Genomic DNA, 17,104 nt, shown 5'->3' with positions numbered 1-17,104 from the left:
CCACATGTGGCCTTCTAGGTCTTTGGGTTTGGCCTTTTGGCTGAGTCCAAGTTTTACAGAATAAATCCTTTTATTAAGAGGATTTGTTCTGTGAAATTTAGATTTAGTCAAAGAGCCACACTTGAGGACCTAGAGGGCCATATGTGGCCTTGAGACCACAGACTGCCCGTCCCTGAGCTAGATAATTATGTAACTAACAAACAAGTTCAATTTCCCATGTCTCTGAACACATGTATTGTATGCAGATTTCTTCTTATCTTGGTCTTGGTGGCCAGAGTGTAGATATTTTGGAGCCTTTTGGGCACTGACTACACCGGCACTGGGGTCATTAGGATCCTGCCAGGATTCTTGTATTTCAGGATACCATTGCACAGTCAACCCTTCTTCCTTTTCCAATCATATGCCAGCCGTGTACCCCTTGCATTCCTGGAGTCACCTGTGACCAAGGGGACTCACCTCTCCCACAAGATCCTTCTGTTCTGGACTCATGTAGATGAAGTTTAGTTCTAGAGGAGTCCAACCTCAAAGTGAGGGGTTCTGGTTCTTCTCACACCCTCAGGCTCATTATGCTCCCCCCCACCTCAGAGCAGATAGGGAAAAACTCTACAAACAAGCTTAAGAATGGCTCCTTTCTGGGATCCACCCAGTATAGATAAATAGGGTCTCTTATAGAAAGATACCCAACATACAAAGCAAACTAGGCATAAGAAGAAATGCTTAAAATGCAAGCATTCTTAAAACCTATTATCATATTTAAAAGCCAGCAATTTTTCTTACATTCTTCTAGTAGGTGGATACTTTGAAACACAAAAGACTTTGCAGAACTACTCTGTTTTGGTATTCCAAATCCTTCACAATCTGCCTCCACAATTCCTTTTTAATCTGATTACCAACCCAACTACAAACTATCTATCCCCTCTCCTACACTCTTATACTCTGGACAAACATGGCCCACCTGGTGTTCCCTAACATTGTCTCCCACCTGCGACTTTTCGCAGGCAATCCCTCTATGCTGGGAGTGCTTTCTCTTCGGCTCCTTGCAAGGTTCAACTCATGTACCCCTTCTTTTTTAAAAAGCCTTTTCTTAATCATACTGCCGTCCACCTTAAAAAAAAAAACAAAAAAACCTTCGTATTGATTCTGTATGTAGTTTGTTTTTACCTATCCCTGAGAACCAATCAATTAATTAAACGTCATTTATTGAGTACCTACTATGTGCTAAACTCTCCGCTTTGTGCTGTGGATATGCGGACAATATTAAATAGTTGCCATCAAGGGGCTTGTATTTTATCTGGGGAAACACATGTGCTCGTACACACGCACACATTCATATACGCATGCGCGCAGGCACACAGACGAACGATAACGAGAAGGGCAGAGGAAACTGCAGACACTCCCTTGGTAATCTTAGGCAACTCCCTAAACCCCCCTGGGCCTGTTTCCTCGTCTTAAGAACTAGAGAGCAGGATTAGATGAAGCCTCTGAGGTTCCTTCCAGCTGTAGAACTATGATAATACGCCGCATCCCCCTCGGAAAACATAAGCTTCTCGAAGGCAGGGAGGGGTCGCGCTTCAGAATTGCTCTCCTTACAGTTTACCACAGGGCTTGGCCCACCCCGCCTTTAACAAATGTTTGTATAGGTGGGAGGGGGAAGGCAGGACTGGGAGGAGTCTTCCCTGCACATGCGCACTGCTCAATCCTAGTCAGGTTGCTCCGTGGCAATCCCAGGTTCCGTCGCTTCTGGCTCCAGGCTTTTATATCCGGGGTAAGAGAAGCCGGCCTTCTGTTTAGGGGAGCCTGGAACCGGAACCGGAACCAGATGAGGAGGAAGAAGTCTAGAGTTTTGGTCCCGTCAGCTGTCGGCGCCGGTGAGGTCGTCGGGCGGCTGGAGGCGGTGGCTGTGGTGCTGGGTGGGCGGTGGCCGTGGTGTCTGGCGGGCGGCCTTCGTTGCTCCGGGCCCCGAGAGGGGCTGGGACGTGGGGCGGGACGCGGCGTTCCGGGCCGCCTCGGTCAGCGGGGCTTCTGTGTGTCTTGTGTGTCGGTTCGTCTGCGCAGCCCCGAGCTCTCCGCCTCTCCCCGAACGTCCAGGCTGCGAAGGCGACAGGCGGCGGCTCCTCGGGGCCGGCCCCGGCGCCATGAAGCTCTACAGCCTTAGCGTCCTCTACAAAGGAAACTCCAAAGCCATCCTGCTGAAGGCCGCCTACGACGTGTCCTCCTTCAGCTTCTTCCAGCGGTCCAGGTGGGTGTTCGGCCCGTGGCCTGGCGGGACTGGAAAGGCCCGGCCACACATTGGACCCCCTCGGGGACCCCAGAGGCTTCCCCATCTCAGGGCTGGGCTGGTGCCTGGGGTGACACCGTGCCTTGCTGAGATGGCAGTACTTGAAATAACTGACCACTTGCTTAGTGTTTGGCGGCTTGAAAAGCATTTTAAGTGCAGCATTTTACCTGATCCTTATGAGAGTCCTGTGAGATTTAATATTATCCCCATTTTGCAGGTGGAGAAGCAGACGAAGATTAAATACTTAGTGCAGGGTCACCAAGTTTTTGAGGCAGGATTCAAACCAGGGCTTTCCAAGTTCAGCACTCTATGCATGCTGTTTTTGGATTTTTCTGACTGGAATGGACTAGATGATCCCTAAGATCCCTTCCTTCTCTCAGTTCTGCAAATGTGATTATGACATATTTATGCCATTTTTAGGTGTATTTATGTTGGTGGTGGGCGATCAGTGGGTGAGGCTAACTTAGGGTAAATGATGCTTTAAAAGTCCTAGAAATAGGGGGTTAATTATGGAGAGCTGGAAAAGGCATTAGAGCCCATGCAGACCAAAATATCCTCCTCTACTTTAAAGATGAGGAAAATAACTTCCCCAGAGGGGGAAGTGACTTGTCCAGTTTCCCACAAGTGTTAAGTAGCCAGTATGGACTAGGAACCCAGAACCCAGGCCCTCTGATCCCAATATACAGTAGGACTGGTTGGACCTAAGAGACTAATGTTTTTTTCCTAGTATTTTAGAAAAGCTTATCTTTCTTTTTCCATTATACAGATAAGTGATGTGGGTGGTACTAGCCCCAGATAGGTTAAATTTGAATCTCAAATTCTCCACCAACTTGGGAGCCGTTTAATTCAGTCGCAATTTGTTTTTAGTAGAATGGCACACCAGAAGCAACACTGGCTAAATGCATTTAATCTTATAGCTAATGCCTGCAGGCCACAGGGTATGTGGAATCATCAGAGCAGTATCCCTGCCAGGTTAATTTTACACTTAGCACTTTTTATTGGCATGTGATGAAATTTGCAGTCTGCCTTCTGTTTTCACTGTTTCTTACTTGCCAAAAGTATATTGCTAGTGAGGCCCTGATCAAGTCCAAAAAAACCTTCTCTATCTCATTCTGGTACTCTATTGATTTTGGGGTTGGCATTCTTTTAAATTTTGTCTTCTGTGACTCCTCTGTCTTCATTTTTCTCAGACTGTATCTTTGGTGATTTTGCTGACTCCAGTTTCTTCTGCCTGTTAATTATGGGCCATCAGTATGATTTTGGTGTTAAGCCTTTTCTTTTCACTTTCACTTCCTTGGAGTGCTTATTGTTTTAGAAACTTGTACTCATCACTTAATTACAATTTTAGGTCTAATTTCACATCTGGCCAGAATTTTTTCACTGTTTACAGAATAGCTCCACTTAACATTAATCATGTAGTACTTATTAATAGTATCTTGTATTTGTAAAGTATTTTACAATTTCATATCATTTGTATGTCCTGCATACATAATTGTCCTGCAAAGTAGCTAGAGCAGTTATCCCCATTTTGCAGATGTAGAAATTGAAATCCAGCAAATTCATGATTTCCTTATGGTTATAAGGTAGAGCCTGGATGCAGACCCAGATGTCTCAACTGCTGGTCCAGTGATCTTTCCACTGCATCACACTGTCATCTGAAATCCTGCCTGTCCCAAAATGGGCTTTGGATGTTGTGGGGGGGGGAGAGCATTTTCCCTGCTTTCTTACTTCAGTCCAGTATCACTGTTCCAAAACCTTATAAGCTTTGGAATCATTTACAGCTTATTTTGCTCTTGCATCTGGTATATTATCCTTAACTTTTTGTGGACATCTTGCCCTCTCTTTGTTTATTGTCCTAGTCAAGGCTTTAACTGTATCTTTCCAGGACTTTTTCAAAAGTTTCTTTTTCTTTAGATTCTCCTTCCCCTCTAGGCTGTGTAAAATATTAAGAAAATTCTCAGAATTAGAAGGCATATTAGAGGTCACCTGTTTGAACTCCTCTCTGAACAGAAATCCCTGTTATAAATTTCCCAGCAAATGGTCATCCAGACTTGACTTAAACCTAAAGAGATGGGGAACCTATTGCCCCTTTCCCTCCACCCTTAAGGCAGCCCATTTACTCTTAGTTTTAATTGCTAAGAAGCCTTTTCTTACAACTTGCTGAAATCTTCCTTTATTCAATTTCCACACATTGTTGCTAGTTCTCCTCTTGGAGGATGGATAGAACAAATCCAATCCTTCTTCCATATAATAGCCCCTCAAACACTTGAAGGCACACTTCATTCTTCATCTTCCCTGTCTTCTTCCAGCTAAACACCCCAGTTCCTTCAACTGATCCCCAGATGACAGTATCCAGTATTTGTAGCATCCTTCAATAATCATTTTGATCATGCCACCTTTTCAGAATCCTGTTGGGTCTTGTATTAGATTAAAGGTCCTGATGTAGACACTTTATCTTCCACTCAATTCTGTACTATGCTTAATCTATTCTAGCAAAGCATAACTACTTTGTGCATGTGATTTGCCTTCTGGCCTTTTTGTACAAGCTCTTCTCATGTAAAACATTCTACTTTTATACCTTAGCCTTCTTAGCTAAACCATTGTCCCTCCCCTACTTCAAAATCCTTAAATGCTTCTTTTCATGTAGCCTTTATGAGCCAGTCCCACTTGAGTATAGCCATTCTAATAAGCCCTCTTGCTGAATACTTAACACTTGTGTATATATTAGTAGTTTTATATATCTCTGTATTTGGTTGTACATATACTTTGTATAGTTATTCAAACTGTGTATTCCTGTGCCTTTAATATGAAGGCTACTTTTCTAATTTTCCTCAGTACCCAGTCTGTCACGCTTTGCTTAAAATTTTAACTGATAGAGTGGATGGGACAATACGTTAGGTTTTCTAAAAGGTTGAAAGTGGGTTGTAATAATGGGATATATAGCAAACAGATATGGTGGTTAACATAATTGCGTAGTGATAAGGATTATTGAACAATTTATTATATTCCATTTGTAAATTTTTATATTATAATATTGGAAGGGAAGGATACCTGAGTTTCCTGCAAGCAAGAGTCTTAGGCTATTTGACTATAATACGTAAGCTCTCAGAGGTTACCTTACTTTGCATTTGAACAAAGTGAAGTGAGTAAGATAGATTAAACTAACATTGTTATGTTTTTCAGTGTTCAGGAATTCATGACCTTTACAAGTCAACTGATTGTGGAACGCTCAGAGAAAGGCAGCAGAGCCTCTGTCAAAGAACAAGGTAAGGAGAATAACTAGCTTTGGTGTAAAGTTAGATAAGACCAGTGGAGGTTCAGTGTCTACATTCACAAGCAAAATGTAACTTAGGTATTTTGTTGCTTGTGAGACATTAGGGCTACTACTTTTTTTCCCTACTATTTGTTGTCTTTTCTTCTTCCCTCTTGATGGCCTTGTTCATGTAAAATACTTTGCTCACTGATGGGGACTTGGTTTCTTAATGCAGTTTCTCCACTAAGGTTTGAGAACTGCCTTTGATGCTAACTATTAGCTAAGTACCCAAAACCAACCTGGTATACTGTGGTATCTTTCCACCTGGTTGTGGTCCTCTCAAAAAAGGATATCCAGCTAGCTTTGTTGATAAAAGTTTAATACTGTATAGTCATTGAATGTTGAGCTAGGCATCTGTAAATCTGACTTCTATTCTTGTCCTATTAGTACTTTTCTTTTCCATGACCTAGGCCTTTTGAATTGTGAGATTTTTTTTCTGTCCCTAATTTGGATTTGTCACCTCTTTAAGAGGGCAACGTGTTATAGGCATAAGTCAGGAAAGCTGTTTATAAACTCACAGTCGCAACCACTTTATCTTATGTTGACTTTACTCATCTTTGTTGCAGGGTAAGATTGTGAAACGACTATTGATGCCATAAATGCTAATTATTATGTATGGTATGAACGACTATAAGCTGTAGTTTCCATTCCTCAGAAATAGAATAATGAAGCCTTTATTTAAAGTTTCTCTCACATCTGTGATTTTCCTTTTTTTCAATTCTTATATTTAAGACATTCTTCACATACATTCCAGCTTTGTACTTGAACTAAATAATTGAAGCATTTGGAAAGGTAAAATCTGATAAGCATCAGTGATGACTCCCTTCTCATATTTTTTTACCTTACTCTTTTCTCTTACTGGTTGTCTTATTGTTTGGCATTTGACTTTTTATGGACAGTTTTTTAACATCAAATACATTGTTATTTGTAAGTTGGTGTCTTTTTTTTACCTTTGAGATCTTGCTACTATACTGGCCTTTTAAAAATTCTTTAGTGAATAAAGTCAGTGGTTATTGCCTGGTTTAAAAAATGTTTTGATCAAGCACTTGCCTGATATTTTTATATCAATTATATCACATGTTGTACCCTTGCTTATCATGTAACCTTGAAGTGCTATATAAATGTAAGGTGTTATTATTATAATTTCCCATTAACCTAACTGAACATTTAGGTATCTGACTTCAGAATTCCCTGGCTCTTGGTCCAGCAGCTCTGTAGAATGAATCCCTAAATATCTTATTTGTGAACTCTGAGATCTGCTTCTCAAGTGGCATTTGTCTGGGTTTGTGCGGTAGAAATAACAGCACCTCACATTAATGTGGCACCTTAAAGTTTCTATAGCACACCCACAACAACCTTGTGAGGTATGGTTATTACTATCCCTCTTTTATAAACAATGAGATGGAGGCTCAAGAGATGTGAAGTGACTCACCCAAGGTCACACAGTAGTGTAAGAACCAGAATACGAACCTAGGTCTTCTGACTCCAAGTCCAGTATGTTTAATCTGTGCTGCCTCTCAGAGATATACACCTCAGTCCCTACCCCTCAAACCCTGCTCACCACATGCCACTTTTCTCACATGTGACTTTTTGTCTACTCAGAGTACTTATGTCACGTGTATGTACGGAACGACAACCTTGCAGGTGTGGTTATTGCAGACAATGAATATCCCTCCCGGGTGGCTTTCACCTTGCTGGAAAAGGTGAGTTGCTTTAGAGGTTTGACAGAACTTTGAGAAAATGTATATGGGTATTAGTGAGACTACAGGGTATGAAAACATACTTTAGTTTAGTTGCTAAGTTATGAGGGATTGAAATGCCTTTCTTCAGTACCATCTACAGTTAGAGCTATCAGTACCTTCTCTGATTGCCATCCTTACAAACTCAACATGCCTAAAACAGAGTTGTCTTCCTTACTTCAAAATTGCTCTTTTTCCCAAGTTTTTCTTTTTATAATGGCACTGCCATTTTTTCTATGTAAAATATTGTTTTATTGGGTTTTTTTTATATTGTTATTATTTCCTTATGACTTCCACCTCCTGCTCCTCCCCAGTAGAACCTTCTCTTGCATCAAAGAAGTATAGGTAAGTAAGTAAAACACTGGCCAAGACTGACAGCATACATATTATTATTTCATACTTGTAGCCCATCATCTCTCTGCCAAGAGAAGGGAGAGATGTTTCACTGTCAGCTCTCTGAAGTGAAGATTGATGTTAGCATTGGTCAGATTTTTGGTGTGTTTCAATGGTACTTTGGAAAAGGAGGGAGGGAGCTCTAAGTTTGATTCACTTTTTCCATTAAATATCCTTTTCTTAGTCTTAGGCTTATGTAAGTATGGAAATATTTTTAGAGATCTAGAGACATAATGACCGCTGCTTGACGTTTATTTGATTTGGGGTCTGAGAATCCCATGGTGGGAACACTGATGGAAATATATTGCTTTTTCTTATAGGTACTAGATGAATTCTCTAAGCAGGTTGACAAGATAGACTGGCCAGTAGGATCACCTGCTACGATACATTATGCAGCCCTGGATAGTTATCTTAGTAGATATCAGGTAATATTTCAAGAAAAATGTCATATGTGAAAGAGATTGTATTGTTTAGGATTATGAAAATATTAGACTAACAAAGTACTTTAGATAACAGTCACTCTAATTCAGACTCTCTTACCACCTCTTATATGGATTATTAGAATAGCTTCCCCACTTCCAGTCCATCCTCTTTGCATTTTGCATGTAATCTATCTCAAGTTCTAATCATGTCAATTTCCTGATCATGAGTCATCAATTGCTCTCTGTTGCTCTAGGATTAAACGCAAACTCCTTTGGTATTTAAAGTGCTTCATGGTCTGGCTTCAGCCTCCTTTACCTGACTTGTTTCACATTATTCCTTCTTAACCCTGTTTGCCTGTTTCCTCATCTATAAAACAGTCTGCAGAAGGAAATGGCAAACCACTCCAGTATCTTTGCCAAGAAAACACCAAATGGGGTCATGAAGAGTCAGATACAATTCGACAACAACCAACACCACCATTCCTCATTCCAGCTAACTGACTACCTCTACATGATGTTACTTCTATGTGATATCCTATCTCCCTCTTCTGAGTCTTTGCACAGGCAGTCTCCCTGCCTGCAGTGCACTCCCTTTTTACAACCACCTTTTGGAATTCCTGACTTCCTTCAGACCTTAGCTTAAATGCTCCTCCTGGAGGAGGCCTTTGCCAGTCTCCCCTGACTGTTGGTGCTCTTCCCTTCCTGAATGACTTTATGTTTTCTTACCTGTTTACATTTTTATCCTCCCAGTAAAGTGGAAGCTTCTCAAGGGCAGGGACTTTCTTGTTTCTGGTTTTGTATTTCCAGCTCCACGCACGGTACCTGGCACATTTTCTTTTTGGTACATGCTTATTTTTTCATCAGTGTAGAGAAAACTCCCTAGAATGGAAACTCCATTCACTGATATAGCTCAGTATCTACAATTTATAATCTTAGAGGACCTGGCCTGGGGATGGAGAAGGTGAGTGGCTTGTCTGTTATCACAGCACCAGAGTGTCTATAGGGCTTCCTGACAGTTACATCTCCTCACCACTTCTCATGTTGTAAAGGGGTAGGTGCTTAATAAGGGTTTGTTGCATAGATTTCCATAGGTCTGTTAAGCAGATTGACTTCCTGGATGATATGACTTTGAGAAAATGGGAGAATCTGAAACAACCTTTCACAACTTGGGAATTTAGAACTTTGTTGCTGATTGTTGATTGTTAAAAGGGGCTTTGAAAGCTGGGATCTATCTGGGCAAGTCACTTAACCCCATTGCCTAGCCAAATATAAAAAAAAAACAAACTGGGATCTAGCACCTTGTTTCTACAGCGAGAAGCTGGAAATACAGTGTTTGTCTTATACCTTTACATTTCCCTGCTTCCTTTTAATTTGGTCTCATGTGATCACCACTCAGCTGGCCTGTTTTTTATTCCTTTCTAGAATCCTCGAGAAGCTGACCCCATGACGAAAGTGCAAGCTGAGTTAGATGAGACCAAAATCATTCTGGTAAGTAGAAATTGGGAGATGTAGCAATTTTCCATTGAAGGTCTGGGTTGAAAGTTATATTATATTTAGGTTGAGGCAGGTTTGTTTTTAAGAGTTCACAAAGGCAAACATTCCTGAGAGGTAGGTAGTGTGACCATCTCAGCTTTACATATGAAATACGCTGAAAGGAAGGTGTTCAGTGACTTGTTGTGCCGCACAATGTCAGAACTGGGTTTGAAGCTCAGGGCTTCTGACTCCCAAGTCAAGTCCCCTTCCACAGTAACACATGCCTCTTTCTGTTTTAGATACAAAGTTTTAAATCCCTTCTACAAGGAATCCACATCCTTTGTACCCTTTGCCTTTGGGAATATCTCCTTTACAGATCTTATTTTCACTAGTAGTAAGGATTAGACTCATTAAAGGCTTGAGATGATAGATATATCTGAGGATTTATTTCTTTTTATATCTCCATATCTTTCTTAGTATATCTGTATTTCCTTACCACTTGGATTTTAGTTTCTGGCTTTTGATGATAGCCCTCAACTTTTCGCCTCTTTGTATGCCTGGATCTGCTGAAGAATTTACCCTTGGTGTGGAACTTGGAAGAAATCTGCTGTTTCTTTTTGGTCTTTAATTTTCTTTCTCTCCACTCTGGAGAGCAGAGGAATTCTCATCAAGGCTCAGTGTCTGTCTATAATGTGTCAAGTTAGAATTGTTGGCTAATGAGTCCTTTGTTGTAAAACGTCAGTTGGAATTTCAAATTCATATCTTGATCCGGTTAAACCAGACCTTTTATCTTATAAAATCATTTAGATGAATTAAGAGGTATTAATTTGTCCTTCTTTACCTATTTAGAAATGCTTTTTAAAAGTGTATTTTTCATTCTCTGCAAATTCAAATATGTTTGCCACATGTCACTTTAAAGTTGTTTGTAAAACTGTGGCTAGCTATGGTACACTGGGACACTGTGTGGCAAACTGACAATAAGACTTCAGAGGGATGGTAGTTTCCCTTTTCATTCTTGGCAGTTCTTGATTATCTTCCATTCCATTCCCATTATCATGGTTTTAAAAAGCAGTGGTGGTTTCTAGGAGTTTAAATATTGTTAATTTCCAGAACAAAATTTCCCAAAAAATTTAAAAATATTGATGCGGTTAGTATAAAGCAATGATGTAATTGTTATACAGTCCTCTTAAAATTTTATTTTGTCCCCAAACTCCCTCTACCAATGTAAATCAGCAGCTGTTCTGCAGCTTATAGTCTTAAAGCTGTCTGAAGCAGCAAGAAATTAAGTAATTTGCTGAGGGTTACTCAGCCAACTTGTGTTGTAGAAGTAACTTCAACACACATCTTCCAACACCCTATCCAGTATACTGTGCTGAACTTTTTACAGTTTTGTAGAATAGCCTAAAGCACTGAAAATTGTAACCAGGGTCATGCAGTTAGTAATTGTCAGGGGAAGGATTTAAACCCAGGTTTTTGTGGCTTCAAGACCAGCTCTACCCACTCTGCCATACTCCCTCTGATAGTAATTACAAGGCCTTAAATAAAGTCAATTAAGAGAACAAAAACCTAAGATAGAAGAGTTTTGGTTTGTGGACTGATTCTCCCCCAACATCCTATGAGCTTTTTGTAACAATTGCCAGGGTTTTTAATATCGTTAATCCCAGGAAAAAGTCCGCCTTCAACCCAGTGATAATAGAAAACTCTCTCTTAGGAAATGTTCTGTATGTGTATTAGAAGTGTTTTGAGTTCCATAATGGTTTATAGATAGTTTCCATTAATAATTTTGACCAACCATTCTCTGGTTTTAGCATTTTTTGTGCTGTATTTGGAGTATGTGATTGACACTCAGAGGACAGGTCCAAATGACACTGATTCCATAAATGAACTAAACTTCCATAAGGTTTCTCTGTGTTCACTTCCAAGTGCCTGTGCTCATGGCTGGTCTTTCATCATTTATTTGCACAGAGTTCTTTTTTCTTTTATCCAGCACAACACCATGGAGTCTTTGTTAGAACGAGGAGAAAAACTAGATGACTTGGTGTCCAAATCAGAAGTGCTAGGAACACAGTCCAAAGCCTTCTATAAAACTGTAAGTACTTGGCAACCCCCACCTCTTTCCCAGAAAGTCTTTTCTTAAAATGAGCCCTACTGTATTACATGTGTTCCTTCTGGGATGCCAGGCTTTTCTTGGAATATTCAGTAGCCATTGGTATGTGTTAACTCTTTGAGCACTGAATAGCTTTTTGGTACATACAAGGTCACATCCGTATCTTTGGCAAGGAGGAAGGCAGGAATCATGGTAGCTTTGTACCTAGGTGCTTTCTGGATCTGAGGCAAGGAAAAGAAAGAGTATGTAAAGCTGCTTGGAAGCAGAGCCTCTTCTGGGAAACAGCTTCTATTTCCCATAGGAGGAAGGGCTGCCAGTATTTGAGTTACATGGAGATTATGTGGGAGATTCTGTGATGTCTCTAATACCAAATCTTTGGGCTTTTTTTTTAATAACAGCAACAACATACTTTTATGAGTACTTGAAGGTTTAAAAAAACTTCCTTTCAGCAATGTTTTTGCCTCTATTTTATAAATGAGAAAAATAAGGCTCACATAGTTGTAAGTGTGGAGTCAAGATTTGAACCTAAGACCCCTGACTTCTGATCAGGGACCCTTAATACTATCCCAAACTGCCACTCTACTAGTTGTCTGTCTTATGGAAGAAGCTAATCTTTTTCATTTTAAGGTCAGTAATGTTTTTTTTACCCCCTAAGGACTTCTGAAGTTAGACCCTCCTCTCAAAGGAAAGGGTTGCTTACCATCTGATTTTGTTTATTCTTTTGAATAAATTGATTAAACCAATTAAATAAACATTTATTAAATGCTTACTGTGTGCAAGGCATCAAGAATATAAAATCAAAAGAAAAAAGTTCCTGCCTTCAAGGAGCTTATATTCTCCTGGAAGAATACAACAAATAAGCAGCTAAATGTATAAAGGAAGAGAAGGGGGAAGGACAGCATGTTAAGAACAACATTGCTTAGGAAAGGCAGTATTAAAAAACCGAAGAAAGGTATGAGCTTCAAGTTTTGTCTAGACTTAAATGAGCCAGCCACATGTTTTCACTTTGTAACCAACATGCATTTGTAAGACACCTAGATGGGGTTAAAGATATGATTGGTGGCTGTGAAACCATGGTGTTGATTGGTCCATATGGGGCTTCATGATACCATCATACAGTCTCCTGCTTTGGTGTATTTGTGTGCTCATTCCCTGTGGGATGTATCTCACATGTGGAGAGTCTTTCTTTATCTTCACCAATGGACATCCTTTCCCTCTTAAATTCAGCTCAAGTGGCACTTTTTTCACGAAGCCGTTGATCTCAATAAAACTGGGAGTGATCTCTCCTTCATAGAATTTCCTGCCCCCCTGTTGGACTTCTCCTTTGCACTCGGTGTAACTTGTATTATTTGTGCGCCTCTCTGTCTTTGTTTCTGTTACACGCACCCACACACACACACACACACACACACACACACACACACATGTTGATGCTCCTTGAGCTCTGATGTTTTCCTTTGTATTTCCAATACCAAGGGCAGAATCTTACACGTAGTGGATGCATAATAAATGTTTGTTGACTGGATTTTAGACACCAAGTCTTGTCCTCCTTAGCATCATTCTCTAACCAATTGGGCTATTTGAGAAAAATGTCAAAATTATATGAACAAAAGGTATTAAACTGATCAGAAGAGGGAGAACTGGGACATAGGGGCTAATTAGTTGGAACCAATTAGCTGAAAAGACTTTTTAACATATTGATGCAATGTGAGAAGAAACCTTAGCATTAAAAATATTAATTTATTGTGTTTCTGGTGACATGAACTAACTTTTTGGTGGTAGCCCTAATTTCTGTTTTTGAGAGTGAATTAGGGTGTTGTATTTTCTGTGGAAGTACAAAATAAGAAGGCTGGCTTCTCTCTAGCTTGTCCATTTCTATTTCCTTGCCTCAACATGATTGTGAAAGCATAGATGTGAGATCTGGGTCCCATCAGGCAACATCCTTATCTGTGGACGTCAGTTGTGACATTAGAGTTCTTTGTTGCAACCTTCCCTGACAGATGGCTCCCAGAGAAAAGGCACATTTCCCCACTGTCCTTATTATCTATTAACTTTTCTAACCCTCCTTTCCTAATTCTTGATTTCTTCCAAGGCCCGGAAACAAAACTCATGCTGTGACATCATGTGACCCCCAACCAGTGATGACCCTGCTCTGGAAACTTTGCCTGTCATTCATGTTGAGAACTGTAAAGCACCCAGGAAAGAAGAAACCAACTCAAATCGTGTCCTGAAATGGGAATATTCCATTTCAGATTTCAGCCCCTGGGATGAACTGAGGAGGGCAAGGTGGGAGGGACTTTGGGGAGATGTTTGTATGCCTAACTGTAATTTTTCACCGAAAGGAAAGATAATATGAACCTCAAAAAGAACATATTTGGGGGCAGAATGAAACAAAAATTCTCAATGACTCCTGTAGGTGCTGAAGGGCTCATTTCTCTGATAAATTTCCTGGGAGGGATTTGATGGGCCCCCTGACTTCTGCAAAACCCCACAGGAAAGTCAGGACCAAATCTCTTCTTGATTCTGGTTTTTTTGGTTGGTTTTGTTTTTTAATTTTATTTTTTACATTCATTATAATAACACTAGAAGGAAGTAACTCCAGGTGAATAATGTACAGTTAAAGACAAATGGGAATTTTGCCACCGTTCCAGGCTTGGTAGAGGACCTTCTTAGCGGCTGATGAAAGTGAGTTCTGATGACCCAGCCACACGTGGATGGGGGTCCCCTTTCTTTCCCTTCTTTAGATCAATCATGAAGGTCCTTTTATTTTTGAGTAGACCCCTTACCATCTTTGTCCTCAGGGAAAGTGGGAGCCCTCTCAAAAGAGAAAAAACTGAAGCCTTGAGACCCTGACAAGTTAGTGGAAAGGTTTTATACTGAGAAACAAGGAACATACCTCAAATAACCTAAAACTTCTTTGGACCCTAACAGGCTTTGTTTTCTAACTTGTACATGTGTTCCCATTTCTTCCAGTGCTGCCTTGTAGTGAGGCCCATGACCTGTCCTGACAGACTTGTCCATAAAGTTCTCTAGAACTCATTTGAGGTGGGGAGGTCTGTGAGAGGAGCTCAGATATACTTAATGATGTAAGCAAGTGGTGATTATCCTACCCAGCATATCTGGAAATGAAGTAAAAGAAAGAAAGTAGGGCACTTTATTAAAGCTGGTTAATTTGAGGATAATCAGCTGTGAGTATCATTTTGGGGTAGGGGACCCAACTAGCATTTGCATCTTGAGCAGCTCTTCACAGCATTGCAGTGATTTGACATATCCTGAATATTACAATTCTGGTCCAAAATAGTGTGTTCTTTAGCTACTTTTCCAAATGATTTTTTTTTTTGCACTGAAAGTTAACCTTAATTCTCTTATCTTTCTGGCCATGTGACTGCCTTAGGGACTTACCCATTTTGGTGAGAATGTCTTTGAGACTCCCATACTGCCATCTGCTGATTTATACCGGGAAAAGTGTGCCAACTATGCCATGGCATATCTGCCCCTGTCCTGGGGCTGGCAGACACATTTCAGAGGCTCCCAGCCTGGCAGAGGCAGAGTGCCCAATCCTCTGTAAATGCTGAGGATATTTATCTGGCCTCCTTTGTGCTTCAAAGCACCTTTTTGTATGAACGTAGGCCAAGCTCTGTGGCCCTTTCAGTGCTGAGCTGCCTAAATGTACCACTGACTCACTCGGCATTAACAGGATCTTGGCACTCGATTTCTTTTGACCTACTGCACTACACTTGCTTCTACTGCTCCTTGAGGGCTCAGACTCACCCTCTTCTTCCCTTTAAGGTATTAAAAGCAAAAGCAGTCAGGCAACCAAGCAAGAGTGCTCCGGTAATCAGATTAGGGTGTTAGGTCATCTTGAGCAGTCTGGGCCCCTGGACAGATGTTTGTTGCCACGTCTAAATAGGATGTATAAGCTGCTTTGTTGTTGTTGTTTTGTTGTTGTTGTTGTTGTACAGTATTTTCTGTAGGCAGAGTAATTCGTGTGCCAGAACTGGGCTGCAAAAGGAGAGTCTCAACTTGTTAAGTTACCCAGTCACCACAGAAGCCCTGAGTCAGCATGATCCTGCATCCTCTGATGAGCATCTTTTATTTGAGTGTTAGTTTGGGATTCTGCCAAAGAAATTACTTCCCTTGGCTCAGCTTGGTGAAGGCAAAGGCCATAGAAGGCCTGTACAAACTGTAAGATATTTGGGCCCCAGATAGTGCAGTGAGTCAAGTGTTTATTGGCCTGTGAACTTTTTTCAAGGCTAGTGTCATCTCAGATCTCAACAGGCATAAAACTCACTAGAGAATTTAGGTTATTGAGGGGACAAATTCAACTGTAAGTGTTTTAGTGGATACCACTTCCTTATAGTTGCAATTGGCATCAATATTTCTGTGGAAATTATGCTGGCTGATAGGTAACAGTACCTACTACAAAATAACAGTACCTACTACAAAATTGGCCTAGAAACATTATTCTTCCTTCTTGCCACAAGATGGATGACAATGCCAGTACTGATGAATGGGGTCACCTACAACCTCAAGTTCATCAGACTTTTCAAGGAGTGCCCTTGGTGGCTGCCCATCCCAACCCTGCTAAAACTCCATAGACTTATGGCCAAAAAGTAGACTTTGTACTTACCGTCATCACTTGGCTAAATTTTTTCTTTTTTAATTTTTCAGCTCTAACTCAAATTATTCTTAAATGTGAAGGATAAATGCCATTCAGGTTTTGTCTTTTTCTCCCTTGGTTATAGTTCCAAGAGTTGAAAACTGCCTTGGAATATGACAGGAGGCAGTACAAGATCTTTAAACTCAGTCTAAAGCTTGTACTACAGTATGAATAGAGAGAACTCGTTGACTTTGAAAGCTAAGAGAAAGCAAAATCTTTCACTCATAACTTGGCCTCAGCATCTCCGGTAAGCATGACTTTGGTGAGCAAGAGGCGTGGCCCTAGCAGGATGCCTTTTGGAAGGGAGGGTAGGAGGATACTCTTCAGCAGTGGTGTCATGTTACTTGGTCCTTTCTGTGCATTATTGTAGCTTCTTGTTTCTTTAACTTAATGCTTTTGCTAAACATTTATCATTTGGCAAAGAGTGTATTTTAATAATCGCTATCTACTTCTGTATGTTCTGTTTGAGAGATTCCTGTCTGGATAAAAGTTGTCTTGAAATTTGAAAATGATCCTGTGGCTTTCTTTGGTATTAAAGGAGTTAAAACAGGGGTATCGCTGTAGCTCTGTTGAGTCTTTTTCTGGTTGAGCTTTTAGCATCAAGCCTTCACAGAATATGTGGTTAAACATTGTTAATGTTGATGAAATATTTCTATCAATGGAAGAGGAATTTCTTCATTACCTTCCAGCTCTAAAAGTTGACAATTCTCCTACCCCAT

The 17,104-nt window shown here is 40.6% G+C and overlaps 1 protein-coding gene across 1 annotated transcript; it reads left to right on the top strand.

Annotated features, from left to right (window-relative positions):
- Positions 1-1,695: 1,695 nt before the first annotated feature.
- On the top strand, positions 1,696-16,894 carry YKT6 (YKT6 vesicular SNARE protein). Its single transcript, XM_020984073.2, has 8 exons — positions 1,696-1,868; positions 2,056-2,239; positions 5,462-5,544; positions 7,194-7,294; positions 8,044-8,148; positions 9,568-9,633; positions 11,606-11,707; positions 13,818-16,894. The coding sequence occupies exons 1-8, from the start codon at positions 1,820-1,822 to the stop codon at positions 13,851-13,853; spliced, it is 726 nt and encodes a 241-aa protein (XP_020839732.1). The 5' UTR covers positions 1,696-1,819; the 3' UTR covers positions 13,854-16,894.
- The last annotated feature ends 210 nt before the right edge of the window (positions 16,895-17,104 follow it).

The sequence above is a fragment of the Phascolarctos cinereus genome, unplaced genomic scaffold (assembly GCF_003287225.1).
Source record: "Phascolarctos cinereus isolate Bilbo 61053 unplaced genomic scaffold, phaCin_HiC Scaffold_2;HRSCAF=192, whole genome shotgun sequence".
NCBI lineage: Eukaryota > Metazoa > Chordata > Mammalia > Diprotodontia > Phascolarctidae > Phascolarctos > Phascolarctos cinereus.
The sequence above is the reverse complement of the archived record's forward strand: the minus strand, read 5'-3'. Positions and strand labels throughout refer to the sequence as shown.

What these genes read in the sequence shown, in the direction of transcription:
- YKT6 (XM_020984073.2), top strand. Translation starts at nt 1,820, where the DNA reads ATGAGGAGGAAGAAGTCTAGAGTTTTGGTCCCGTCAGCTGTCGGCGCC. An exon ending in GTTATCTTAGTAGATATCAG is followed by an intron (nt 8,149 to 9,567) that starts GTAATATTTCAA and finishes ATTCCTTTCTAG; the next exon opens with AATCCTCGAGAAGCTGACCC. An exon ending in CCAAAGCCTTCTATAAAACT is followed by an intron (nt 11,708 to 13,817) that starts GTAAGTACTTGG and finishes ATTTCTTCCAAG; the next exon opens with GCCCGGAAACAAAACTCATG.